At 41.9% G+C, this 13,941-nt stretch overlaps 1 protein-coding gene across 4 annotated transcripts in view; it reads right to left on the reverse strand.

The window, feature by feature from the left end:
• Positions 1 to 13,941, reverse strand: part of PTPRG (protein tyrosine phosphatase receptor type G) — a 555,232-nt gene that overhangs the window by 179,927 nt on the left and 361,364 nt on the right. For all 4 annotated transcript variants that reach the window (XM_081852306.1, XM_081852304.1, XM_081852303.1 and 1 more), the window contains exon 5: positions 1,770 to 1,865. In XM_081852306.1, the coding sequence (XP_081708432.1) occupies positions 1,770 to 1,865 (96 nt within the window). The remainder of the gene's footprint in view (positions 1 to 1,769; positions 1,866 to 13,941) is intronic.

Below are 13,941 nucleotides of genomic sequence, written 5' to 3' on the forward strand. Positions count from 1 at the left end.
ACAACATTATAAGCAAAGTGAGTATCAAGTCAGAGACAGAAAGCACACCTACAAAAGTAAAATAATGCCCGGTTCAAAAAGCAGTAATACAAGTGATTTTTGTTTAGCTTCATAGCACAACTGACAAAAAATACAATCCCATTCCTAGTGTAACCTATAGGTTGTAGCCAACTTTTGGTCATGTATCAACATCCCCTACATCTCCTTCCCCCACATACCTTATTCAAATCTGCTCTGGGTTTCCCTGCAATTTTCTGGAGAGGATTTGGTGGTGATGCAGAGGGCATGTGGGGCAGGGAGGGGTTCCATTGCATGAGAAGAAATTGCTTCACTCTAAGGGTTAGACTTAACCCTATGCTCCTAAGAAAGAATGTCCCTTTCCTACTATGCCACTACAATCTCCAAGATAGGTCAAGTGAAGCAGTGAGAACACTGACAAGCAGAGAAAGACGCCCTTTATGGCCGATCTTCCAATCATAGCTGTCAACCTTCCCTTTTTTTTGCGGGAAATTCCCTTATCCCAGTGCCATTTCCCGCTGCTTCCCGCTGCTATCCTGGATTGTTAGATATCCCGTAGACTGTCCCTGGGACAGGTGAGGCTGCTGATCCCTTATTTTCAAGGCTGCTGATCCCTTATTTTCAAATCTGAAAGCTGGCAGCTATGTTTCCAATGATCTTTCAGCAGAAAACTATCTTGCCATATAAAACAGAAGAACTTTTAGAAAATTATTTCTATCAAGCATATTTACTGATTTGGGCTAGATGTTGGTATGTTTCCCTTGCTATATTTTATCAATTGTGGTAAAAAGAAATTGAGCCCTTAAGGAAGTGTGGATGTAAAAGCAAATACAATGGCTAAGAAAAGACAGGTGTTTTTCCCAAAAGTTTGAGTATTGTTTGAGATGTGTTCCACTGAAAGGCGCCTGTGCCTGAATTTGCGATAGCCTATCGGAAGAAGGTTGTACCGTCACTTTCACCTTAATTTATCCTTTACTCAGAAAAGGAAAACCATTTCTCCTATATAATGAGACAAAGAAGCTGAACAGCCCTTCAATTTGACTTGACCTGTCAGCCATCATAAGCAGCGGCCCCTGTAAAGTACCGCAAGTCCTCAGGTGTGCTGAACCTGTAAATGAGCTAACTGAACATTCACATTCTTTCAAAAAGCATTTTATAAAAAGGGGCTCCATAAATCCACTGACTTGGAAAACCTGATTTCCTTGAGATATTTAGTTGCCATGACAATTTATAATAAGATGCTACTACAGGAGAGAGAGAGAGAGAGAGAGAGAGAGAGAGAGAGAGAGAGAGAGAGATTGGGGAGGGAGGGAGGGAGGGAGGACAGGAAAACTGAGGATATTGATTAATATGCTGGCAAGTTGCATCTGAATTTAAAGTTTTCTTCCAGCCTAAGAGGCCCGTTAATATTTCAAGAACCTGAGCAACATGCTTCAATAGCAAGGTAAGTTCTATGATAAATGTGTTCTCCAATCTGTGCACCAGTCAAGCAGCTATAAAAATCAGAATAATTCATGCAAAGATTTCCATTATGTTTCTAAACACACTTATTTACATTTTAAATCACACAGCAGACAATAGAAAATATCCTTCATTTAGACAGGTGTGAATGAGAAAACAGATGCATCCATTAAAGCAGAACCAACTCAATGAATAACAACAACAACAGTAATGATAAAGAAAGGAGGTGTGGGGAGGGAAAACTTTGCTACCTCTTGGCTTCACAGAGTTTGGGTCAACGAGCAACTTACCTGAAAAAACACAGCCATGGCTCCTATTATTCTTTTCTCTTGGACCGCTGTCCCAAAGCTGTCAAAATCATCAGGATTGTAGAAATAAATCTGCATCTGTGGAAAAATGGAAAGAATTTTATTTTGTTGCAAAATTGACTCCAGGATAGGACAATGAATAATGCGTTGTGTGTAGACCAGGGAGGACCAAGACGAAATCTTTGGCTCTGTGATGTCTGAACCTCCACCCCGACGGCTGGAACAAGTTCCTAGGGTGAGAGAGCATGGATCTAAGTGGGAAAGGCAAAGTCAGAGGAAGGTTGGGAATAGAAAACCTCCATGTGTTGGAAGATGGTCTACATGCTGGATTTCAGGTAAGACAGTAAAGTAAAAATAAATTGACTAATTTGTGGTCAAGGGCACAATGGCCATTTTCTTGCGGTGCCTCAGCAGGTATTAAGTAACTAGCCACAACTCGGATGATTTTGCAAATGAATAAATAATAGTTATATTTGTTGCAACATACAGCAAATGCAAATAAGTGTGCCAAGCTCCTATCTGGGGCAACTAAGATGGCTAAACCTACCAAGATGATTTGCTCAAAATGATTTCTGAAATCTGTGAAAGCAACTACTCCTGTTAATAGGGCAAAATGCTGTTGACCATTACACACACTTAATTTGGACCATATGGGATGTTTTGCCTCTTAAAACCAGTCTGAACTGGAGTCAGGTCAGAGATCCAGGAAGCCAGATAAGCACAGAGATGAGCATTAAAAATAAAACCAAATAAGGTTGGCTCCATTCTCTTCATTGCTATAGAACCAAAGAGCAGGCATGACCATGTGTGTCTGAGGAGACCTGACAGTCATTGGGGGCCAAGTCAAGACAATGCAGATAGATGGTTTGCCAGGGACCTGAGGGAGGGATCCTGCTTGTCTCTGCTTGCCCCGGGGAAGCCTATTACTAAGGATCTTGGGGAGGATCCAAGTGTATGTGTGGGGATTCCCTCAATCTGCTCTCTTGCCTAACCTGTCGCCTCACCCTGCCTCACTCTCCACAGCCATCAGATACTATCTCTGACACACCCACAACACCTATTGTACCACCTACCGCAGAGTCTAGGCCTGCCTTTCCAGAGGGGGGCGTTTTGTCCCTCAGGGGGCAGAGACACCTCCCCTATCACCAAAGTCCTGCAGATACCAAATGAGGTGTAAACAGATGGAGCAGATTCCACCTTCTAGGCAGAGTGCTGGACTTTCCACCCCATTCCTTTATATAGGATAGCAAGGGGTGTTGGTGTTGGATCAACGTCTTAAGATGGATCACATGCCCTGCCTGTGTATCCATGCCTTGGGTTAACAATGTGCATTGCTTGCTGTGCCTCCAACTACTGATTTTCATATGTATCACACTGATTTAAACATTGACACCTTTGGAAAGAATCCTTGTTCTTCAACAACAGATATCTGAGATGTTGATCCACCTTGGTTCTTTGCTACTGGGGTAGGACTGACCACCTGGTTTAATGCAGATGGGCAGCGCATGAGGTATAATTTGCTCTGAATGTGCTTTTATTGCTGCTTATTGCTATGAACTGATTAATTCATGAACACTTGACCCAGTGTTGCATGGTTTTCTTGCTGTTCAGCTGGAATCTAAACAGTCGCTGGGTTACCATGATACGTGAACCATGCTAAGCGTTACAATTCCACTGGGTTAACCTGGAGAAAATTCTCTCTTTCAGAATTGAAAGGTCTGGATCTCTCTCTCTCTCTCTCTCTCTCTCTCTCTCTCTCTCTCTCTCTCACACACACACACACACCACACACACACACACACACACACACCACACACACACACACACAAACTAAAAAGTAGTTTCAACTTGTATGCAACCAAGTTACTCACAAAGTCTCTCTTTGCTGGTAAACTGTAGCATCTAATCATGCCGTCATATGAATCCAGGTTAAAGATGGTGGAATCACACGACTGCTTAGAACACTGCAGCCTCTTTTTTGCAGGCTCTATATTCTGTCATGCTCATGATCGCTGGTTGAGCAACATGAGAAATGCTCCCCAGGGGAGAGACATATGCAGCCTCCTCTGATCCAAGTATGCATCAGCATAGTATGGCTATGAAAACAACACCTCAAGGTTTCGAAAAATAAAGCTTCTATTTGAAGATACCTGCAGCTCTTACAAGCACCTGATTGTTGGCTCTCTGCAGACGGTTGGGCATCACGTATTTTTCTTCCATATCTTTTATGTACACAGAAGACACACGCATAAAACAAGGCGGTATGTTCAAGTAAAAACTGCAACCAGCCAGATTAGTTGTCATGGAGCCACACTGCTGAGCTATGGTGATGTATTGCTTACGCAAATATGAAAGCAATCAAGAAACAGCTTTACTCCATCTGCTCTCCTGCAGGAGCCATCCTAATTTATTAAGAGAAATGCACTGCAAATTAGGGCCATACATATAGGTGGCAACATGTGGCTGGCCTTCTGTGCTATATAACCAACACCTGTGCACTGACTTGCTTTGAGTGTGAGCAACACCTACAGTTCCATACCATTCCTCTATCCACATGAGAGAGCTTCATTCATATTCCTTTTCTTCTGGTACTTTGATAAGAGATGCCACACATTTTGGCAAGTTCCAGTACTAAATACCTAAATGCCCCTGTTGGTCTGCAGCAAATCTGGGCCAGAACAGAAGCAGGAGTTCAAACTCAACTTCTTGAATTACACGCAAAACAGGAGCACTGCAATGTTTCACAGCTGCCATATTCTATCTCAATCCTCCCTTGGAGCCTCCCCATGAAAAAAGAGGCATGTTCAGTTAACTTTAACAATCATAGCATCATTTCCAATAACCTTACCAGCACATTGTTCACTTCCTAATGTTTCAAAATAACCCACTTAATGGGTTTTAATTAGATTTTATTTCAACCCTCTTCCTCAGGGTAAGGTCACATGCTGGGCTGTAACTACGAAAACCAGAGGTGTGCATTGTTTCAGCAAAGATACTCACGATTCTGAAAATGGTACTGACAGGGAATTGCTAGATAACCAAAAATTTGTGCTACGTTCTTGGGCCATCCTTATATTTATATCTCCTGACAAGTACCAATGGGAATTCAGCAGAAAATACATTTGCCTGGAAGAGCTGGAGGATAAATTTTAATTGTTTTGCCTTCATATCCCCAACCTCATAGATCCCTGGCAATCTCTTACAAATTAACAGCCTCCAGGTTTGGACAACACTCAGTTTTCAACATGATACATTCATGCACTGATATTCAAATTCAAAACAATTTGGTTTCAGGTTGGATTACTTGAGCTCTATTTATATGAAACAAATAAAAATCCCAAGTAATGACCATAAACTACATTTTTACTTCCCATTCAGAGAAAACTAAAACACAACAATTCTCAAATAAAGTGTCTAAAATATTTGTAATATTATGCAGAAGAAAACAATATGTGAAAGAAAACAATATTCAGTAAGCTTGGCATAGTCTGTAGGATGCCAAAAGCATTCTAGACCATCTTTGCTCGTAACGTTAGAAGGAAATTAATTTTTGCAATATTCTTTTGGGTAAGTGAGGAAAGGGGCATTGATTGAGAGCCATTTTTTTTACCAGTGTAATATGCTATGGGTTGTATCCAACCAGTATACAGAGTAGGCCTGTTGAAATTAATCTACCTTGGTTAGTCATGGGCATGAATTCAAAGAGTTCTACTCTGAGTAGGACTGGAACTGAATACAACCCAAAGGGTTATATTTTAGGGGGGTTTTAGCATTGGCCCTCATAACTGTAGATTTAAGGTTATCATTCACTCATCCCTCCCAAGCATAGGAACATTAAGAGGAGGTTTCATATCCTGACTTTTAGACTGCACCAGCCCACATGAGGCTTACTTTAGCATTGGCCAGAAATGTGGAGTCACAGTGGCACAGTAAATCGTCCTTGCCTCACAGCCAGACATTCTGGACCGCCAGCTCCTCATTCAAATGCTGTTGCATCACACTGAGGGGGACTGATACTGTGATAAGGTTACTAGGCTACTAGGCTAGAGAGTTGAAGGCCCAGACAAAAATGTTGTCTCTCACTCTTTCTGGACTTGCCATTTCTAGCACCAGCCTTCTAGCCTTGCTCAACATACCGGCAAATAAGTAATTTAATAAACGAGCAACATAACTGTCCAGTTTTTGCTTCTCATAAGGAAACTTTAAAGGATCACCCTGGAACCTCCCAGAATTCAGGGAAGTGAGGAAAGGAAAGCGCTATACTGTGTTTTATATGCCTACTCCTTATCTGACCAAATATGAAAGCACCTACATGGAATCAGGAATTCCAATGTACTTCAGCTATAGGGAGTTTGCCATTATCACTATCACATATCCAGAGGTATCATATAATTTAAGTTTTAAAAAGCCGCAAGACTTCTAAGACAGCCAACGTTATAATGAATCAGTCAGCTAACTGCAGAGGCAATAATTAAAGAGGCTGTTGGAAAGCCAAAATATTTTGGGAAGAATACAGGGCTAAAAAAAGGACTCCAAGTTCAGAATACTGAAGAAAGTAGTCTGAACGATTTGCTTTGATTCAGTGGAGCTAACTATTGAACAGACTAATCTTTAATTATTATTACCTCTCCCAGCTGCAATGTAGGAAGGAATTATTCTCAACCACCATTTGCTGCGGGATGTGAAATCTCTTGCTTGGAACCAAATTGTATGCAAAGCTTCTATATCCACGTAACTAATTTCTTTGTGAGGTTTTAAGCATGGCAAAAATATTTGGGGAATTCAGAGTTTTATCACGGTGCATTTGATTACATGTTCTTGTGAGAAAAACAAACAAACACCAGCATGACTTTGCAACCTGACTCCCATTTCTGAAATAAATTAAAAAAGGTTGTTGGAATACCCTCATCTGCCAACTGCATTAGAGCTTGCGGGATTTGCAGGCACAATCCCACAGAGTTCAGCATGCTCAAATCCACCAGTTTTTCCCCCAATGAAGTCACTGCACAAGTGGAATGGGACCACACCCTCAGCTCTGCTCTGGGTCTTCGTCCAACCCTCCAGAGTAGATCTGGAGCATGTGGGAGGCACATGGGTGGAGGAGAAGAAGGGGAAGTTCTCTTGTGTGGGTCATTCCGCTTCCACACTTACTTGGTTGGATTTTAGTGGATTGAAGTATCTTTAGCACTGTGGTATTGTGACTTCTATTATTAGTGATAAAATGCTAAAATCTGGAGGACCAGACATTTCATTGGTTTTTAAATTAGTGGGCTTAGTGATAACATTCTAAAATTTGGAGGAACAGAAACTTCAGTGGTTTCAGAAATTGGCAGGGAGAGTTGCTAATTTTTATGTCCTACCAGATGTGCACAGGAAGTAGCAATGTTAAAGTTATTTCTTCTGCCCTTCTCTAGCATGTACAACACCATACTTTCACCAGGGATAGTGAGGGTTCCTATAGCAGCAGAGTCCAGTGGAAGAAGACTGCCATCAAATCATAACTTCCAACAGCGATCGGATTAATGGTTAGGATTACCCCATCATTTATTATTCCAAAATATGAAAACTTTCCGTCACTCTTGTTGCTTCATTGTTTTAGTAGTTATTTTCTACACCTTTTAATGTGGTTTTATTTTTTACTTATATTTTTTACTATGTTTTTGTTGTTGTTGTTTAGTTGTTGTTGTTTAGACTCTTCGTGACCCCATGGACCAGAGCACGTTTACCTTTCTGCTAATGCACTCTGGGCAATCTGCAATTTAAAAATAATGGCATAGGTAGAAAATGAAAAATGGATAGCGAGGAAAGAAGTAAGTAAGGACATTCTTACATAATGTTAGAGGAAGGCATGCTTGGCAAATTCATACCGTGATCAACTCCCACCCGGAAACCAATGTCCCCACTGTGGAAGGACGTGTGGATCCAGAATTGGTCTCCACAGTCACCTACGGAGTCATTGTTAAAACTGTGTTTATGGAAGACAATCTTACTCAGCTATGAGTGCTTGCCAAAGACATAATTGTAATAATGATCAGGTGGAATGGCTACTAAAGGTCGTATTTTGGATGATGAGGAAGCTAAAGGGCAGTCAATGCCACCTGGATTAGTAGAATAGACTTTGCTTTTTCACATATCACCTCTGATGTATCCAGGCAGAATGGTAGAACACACTACCTGTTGTCATTGGATGGGATTTGTTCACATGTGGGTTCAGACAAAATCTATCCTGAGCATCTGAAGGAACTTTCTTTCATCTCAGAATTGTCGGGGCAGTATCTTAGACCTTACATGCCACTCATACAAAATTGGTCATTCATTCCATACCAGCACCACTCCTCTTGAGAATGACCATCCTGGGAATGCTGATACAGGAATGAACCAAGTCATGGGCTCCTCTCTCATGGCCCAGTTCTTCCTATGTGATGAGAGTGTCACAGGTGGGGCAGATATTAGAGCAGCTTCCGTAATGACATGTTAATGGGAGAACAAAATGTGTTCATAAGTGACTTTATATTTTGCCCTTTCCAATCATGCAGAACTGACAGATTAATTACATTGATTAATTCAAAGCTATCTGTTCTACAGGCAGGTGACAGCAGGGTACACACTGTGATCAAGGATGGGGAAGGTGTTGCCTAGATAACCGTGCATTGTTATACGGGGCTGGGTTTTATAATCTTTTAGTCCCCTTTCAACTCTGATGCACGCTGCTGGTCTTTAGTGTTGCAGCTACAGTTAAGAATTCCTGGCCCATTGTAGGACTGTGCTCCAAAACATTCTGTTACCCATAGGAGGAGTCGATATGACACTCCTGGCAGTGTGTTTGAACAGTGCTGGCCTCCCTGCCACCTTCTAGTAAGCCGCAGTGACCCAGGGAAGCACCACTGCTCCACACCACTGTCGGCTTGTGCTTGTGAATGCCAGGGAGGCTAGCTACCAAGCACCTGAGATTGGTGTAGTCACTGATTTTAAGGGAAATCCAGACCAAAGGGAATGATCTGTACAGTGGTACCTCGGGTTACATATGCTTCAGGTTACAGACGCTTCAGGTTACAGACTCCGCTAACCCAGAAATAGTACCTCGGGTTAAGAACTTTGCTTCAGGATGAAAACAGAATTTGTGCTCCGGTGGTGCGGCAGCAGCGGGAGTGTTGGAATTCTGCCTCGGTCAGAGGGATGTGCCAGTCTCCAGGCACCGGCTGAATTCCTTTTGACCTCCCTCCCGCGACTCCCGGCAGGAAAACAGATGAGGTCCGTATCGGCGATTTTTCCCAGACTGTGAGAAAAACACACCACTGCTTCTCCCTCCTCTCTGCTTATCCCCAGGGAGGGGAATCAGACTCAGACAGAAACGTATTTACATGTCTTTATTCCTGTCTTTAGCAGCCATACAGATAAAGATGTCTGCACCTTCAAACAACAGAGAGAAACTCAAACTCCACCCATGTACATCCTGTACAGGTCATATGATACACACTGAGCTCACATCCGGTGCTCAATACGGAGAATGGACTGCCCCTTTCTTGCCATGGCAACAGTCACAAACATCCTGTCTGGCTTTCCAGCCAGCAGCAGCTGGCTTAGCTGCTTCTTCTTGCTTCTGCATTGCTTCTTTATGGTAACAGGGAGGCCCCATTAGCTAAAGTAGTGCTTCAGGTTAAGAACAGTTTCAGGTTAAGAACGGACCTCCGGAACGAATTAAGTTCTTAACCCGAGGTACCACTGTAGATGAAAGAAAGGACACTCACAGTTGCCCACTGAACACTCTGGACCAGACGATAAGCACCACAAAAGCCATGCACACAACCCACACAGTGCCGGATTTATGAATAAGCTAAACAAGCTATAGCTTAGGGCCCCACTCTCTTGGGGGCCTCCCAAAAATTTAAAGGAAATAAAACCTGGATGTACATTTCCAAAATATAAGATAAAAACTAATAAAATAAAACCTACATTCAGTAACAGTGTTTTGTGTTGTGTAGGGTCCTTTTTTGTTATGTGCAAATGGCTTTAGATACCTATCAGGTCCACAAATCACCATATAGAATATATTCAACACAAAAAACAGCGACAATTTGTTGTTGACAAAGGACAGCTAGACATATAAAGGGCCACATTATTTTCAATAGCTTAGGGCCTCATCAAACCTAAAGCCCTGCCCACACATGATAATATCTCTAATTTTTCTCCCCTCCCCTTTCATAATTTTCAAGTGCCTAATTTTCCTCCCTCAAAAATTGGTGGAGAATGGTGTAAAAGAAAAGAAAAAAATGCAGGAGAAAATTTCGGGAAAACACTAGGCGAGGAAAGACTGCGTAGGAAGCTATGTGAACCAAGGCATTTCTCAGCTCGAGGCCGTTTATCTGTAACAAAATTGGGTCAATATCATGTCCAAGTTTGCCGGATGGAGAAATAGTAAGCCTTAGTTAAGACAGCTGCCCTAGTAGCCTCCATGTAAGGACAACTTCATGCACATGTATGCAAAAAAACCTTAAGCTGTAATTTTCAGCACACATGAGGTGCTGCTGTGGATTCAGCAGGGGAAAAAAGATGCATGTTACATTCATTTGTATTTTGATAAGGCAACTAACTGCTATCGTATCTATGTTTTCTATAATGTGAAACTTCTCCCCCCGACCCCCCGAAATTGCTTTGTACTCAGAGTAACAACCATATGATTCACCATGAAATGAAGTCTGGAAAATCGTTTTGGATAAATGGAACTATAAATTCAATAGAATTTCCATGACAACATAGATTGCAACACTGTGCCACAAGTAAAGCCTTATAAATCATTCAAAACCAACAAGAAATCTGCAATAAGTCTTCTATTTCAAAACATGCAAGAGCTGTGAATTATAGTGTTGTGGCTATTAACTCACTTGAAATTTGCATTTTTACCCCTTCCACCACCTTTACAGGTTTTGTGTTTGTCCTACAATAGTTCTTCTAAATTCAGGCAACACTGATAGTAGAAACTGTATTGCGCAACCTTCCAGGACTAACAAATACGTGTTGTTGTTTTTTAAAAAAGTTACTTTTGTTATTTCACTTTATAACTGAGGCGCCATCTTCTTGAGTTGATTGAGGGGGTCCGATGCAACGTCGTGAGGAGCTAGGGGTGAAGTCAAATGCCCTCTGAACATTGAGGGGGCTTGGCCCCCTTAAAAATCAACAACGTGCGCGAGGGGGGGGGGAGCTGCCTCAGTCCCTAGGAGCTGGCGCGTATGTTTTATAATATATATAAAACAGAGATAACAATTAGAACAACAGACAAAAAATTTAAGAGGAAAAAGAAAACTGCGAAAAAGGTACACAGACTGAGCAGTGGCACATAAGTTAATATAACAATGACCAAGTAAAGAATATAAACTTTAACCAATCACCAGAATTTGACAGGCGTGTGTAATAATTTTAAGGAGTTTTTCCATTTTGTTAATAGATATAGGTTGATTATTGGTATGGAAATCTCATAGTGTATAAACTTTTGTATTCCCAGTGTTCAAATTGCTTATCACTCCATGGCCGGAAAAAATCTAAATGATATGATAGTGGGATTACTAGAGAAATTAAACTGCAAGTTTAGGTTACCAGGTTTTCCATATCCAAATAGCACAATTAGTAAATGGATTTATTATAGAGTTGAATGGATTGTGTTTAACATTCTTAAACAGAAGACCTCATGGCAAGTGATGTTAGGAAGCTTTATTTCAATTTCTACCCAGCGATTATTTGGTTCCCCTTTGATTGTATATAGTAACTGTCTCAGTTGAAATGCAGAATAGTGGAAATAAATTAGGTATAACTCATTTACTGGATTAAGCTCTGCAGAATAAAAAGAATTTACTTAGTCTAGTTGTGGGGTTTTTTTTGTTTTTTTAAAAAAACCTAATATGTTTTGGGGTAGGTTTTCATGGGTCAGAAAAACAGGTCACCAGGTGAGTAAAGTATTATTGGAATTTACAAATAATTTAATGGGGAATTTAAACTAAGGCACACTCCCTTTCTGGTGTCTCACCCTTGTTAGGCACCTGAATCTCAGCGAAGCTTCAGAAGTGGCTGCCAGACCTGTGTGAGAAGCTGCTGTCAAAGCACCCATGTAAAGCCCCAGGTGAGTGTGTGTATGTAAGCATGTGCACAGAATTAAAGGGCAATTTGGACCCTGCCTGCAGCTTTCTTAGTCATATCACCCATGCACTAAATTGAGGCAACGGGGGCACAGAGCATGGTGTTCTCAGTGGCTGTTCCACAATTATGGAAATTCATGTTCCCCAGGGAATCTGATCTTGAATTGTTGTGCACCTCAGTGTTTGAACAGGCACATTTTATGTGTTCTCATACTTCAACCTGCCCCAACCTAGGGTGTGGTGCGGCAGTCAAAATAAACAAATCATTAAGACTGACTTCCCACAACCTCATCTTTTCGGAAAGCAATTGTTAAAGCTATCCTCCACAAACTTCCCAAAGCACAGTTCTCGGGCTTTGGAACTGCATGAAAGACCTTCCTGCCTGGAAACAAAATATTTTTCAGGCCAGCCAAACCCTCAAAGGATAATTGCCTTCCTGAGGAAAAGCCAGTTCATGCCACATGGCAAAGCACCGCAAGTATTTTGATTTTAGAAAAAAAAGCACATTGCCAATGAGGAAGGAGGCTGGTGAACTGAAGGATTCCGAGAGGACCTGGGAGTCACAGCGCTTGATAGAACTCGGCTTCGGTGTCAGAAATGTCAGCAGAAAGTGACCTGGAATTGTTCACACTCCTTTCAAACTTACATGCCAAACTTTGCTCAGCATCAAGTGGCTCGTCTTTGAAGGACACACCTATTCCCTAAATGTCAAAAGGGGACAAAGCACTGAAAGTTTCCTGAGACCTGCCACAGTCAAAATTGTAAAACGCTCCTGAAAATAAAGAATTTCCCCCTTCCTTAAAAATGATATTGATAGAACATAAAACAAAAGGCTTGTTAAAACCACACTTTTGTTTTTAGCATAAACAGATAGGACACACACACACAGAGAGAGAGTGTATATATGTTAAATATAGGTGTATAAAGTGTGTGTGTTTGTGCGCACTTACGGGGTCCTCGCTGCAGGATCATGTTCACCCAGTGCTATAGCAGCTGCACTGGCTCCCGGTGGAGTACAGGATCAGGTTTAAGGTACTGCTTTTAACCTTTAAAGCCCTATACAGCCTAGGACCCTCGTACCTACGGGACCGCCTCTCCTGGTATGTCCCACGGAGGACCTTACGGTCTGCAAACAAAAACATATTGGAGGTCCCAGGCCACAGAGAGGTTAGGCTGGCCTCAACCAGAGCCAGGGCTTTTTTGGTTGTGTCTCCAATCTGGTAGAACGCTCTGTCACAAGAGACTAGGGCCCTGCAGGACTTGACATCTTTCCGCAGGGCCTGTAAGACAGAGCTGTTCCACCAGGCCTTTGGCCAAGGCACAGCCTGACCCCCTCCTTTGGTAATTTCTTCACAGAACTCTAGCCCAATGGTTGCCATCAATTTGATTTGAAATGATTTTATAATGAATTGATTTTAGAATGCTGTATTATTTTACTGTTGTTAGCTGCTCTGAGCCCAGCTTTGGCTGGGGAGGGCAGGATATAAATAAATTTATTATTATTATTATTACAATAAAATAAGCTTTATTTTATCTAGCATATATTTTGGAAAATGGTTTATTCTCTATGCATTTGGAGATATGGTGTCAGGGACTGGCTAGGCAAGGAGGAGGTACCAGCTAGGGAACCCCACAAGAGAGATCCCAGGGGAGAAAGGCTCAGAGCCCGGAGATTGGTGGTGGGACACTGAAGAGAGGTCAGAGGGGGAAGCTTGGGAAGAGACGCTGGATACTGATGGGACAAGAGGGCTTAATGGACAGAAGGAAACTGAGACAGAGAGCAGTTCAGACTTGAAGGCTGAAGCAGAGGGGGGCAGTGTCAAGAGACTGCTGAGGAATCCCAGGAGTCTCCTTCTCTGGCTGCCACAAGCTCCCTTCCCCACTGATTTCCCAAGATTGTGCACAATATACACCAATAAATAATGTGCACAATATATGTTATTATATATGTACAGATACACATTTAGAAATGATTCCTCTAATGAGATAGAAAAAGAGCACAACTGCTCCAAAGTGAGCAAGGCAAG

The sequence above is a fragment of the Podarcis erhardii genome (assembly GCF_964252035.2).
Source record: "Podarcis erhardii genome assembly, chromosome: 2".
NCBI classification, from domain to species: domain Eukaryota; kingdom Metazoa; phylum Chordata; class Lepidosauria; order Squamata; family Lacertidae; genus Podarcis; species Podarcis erhardii.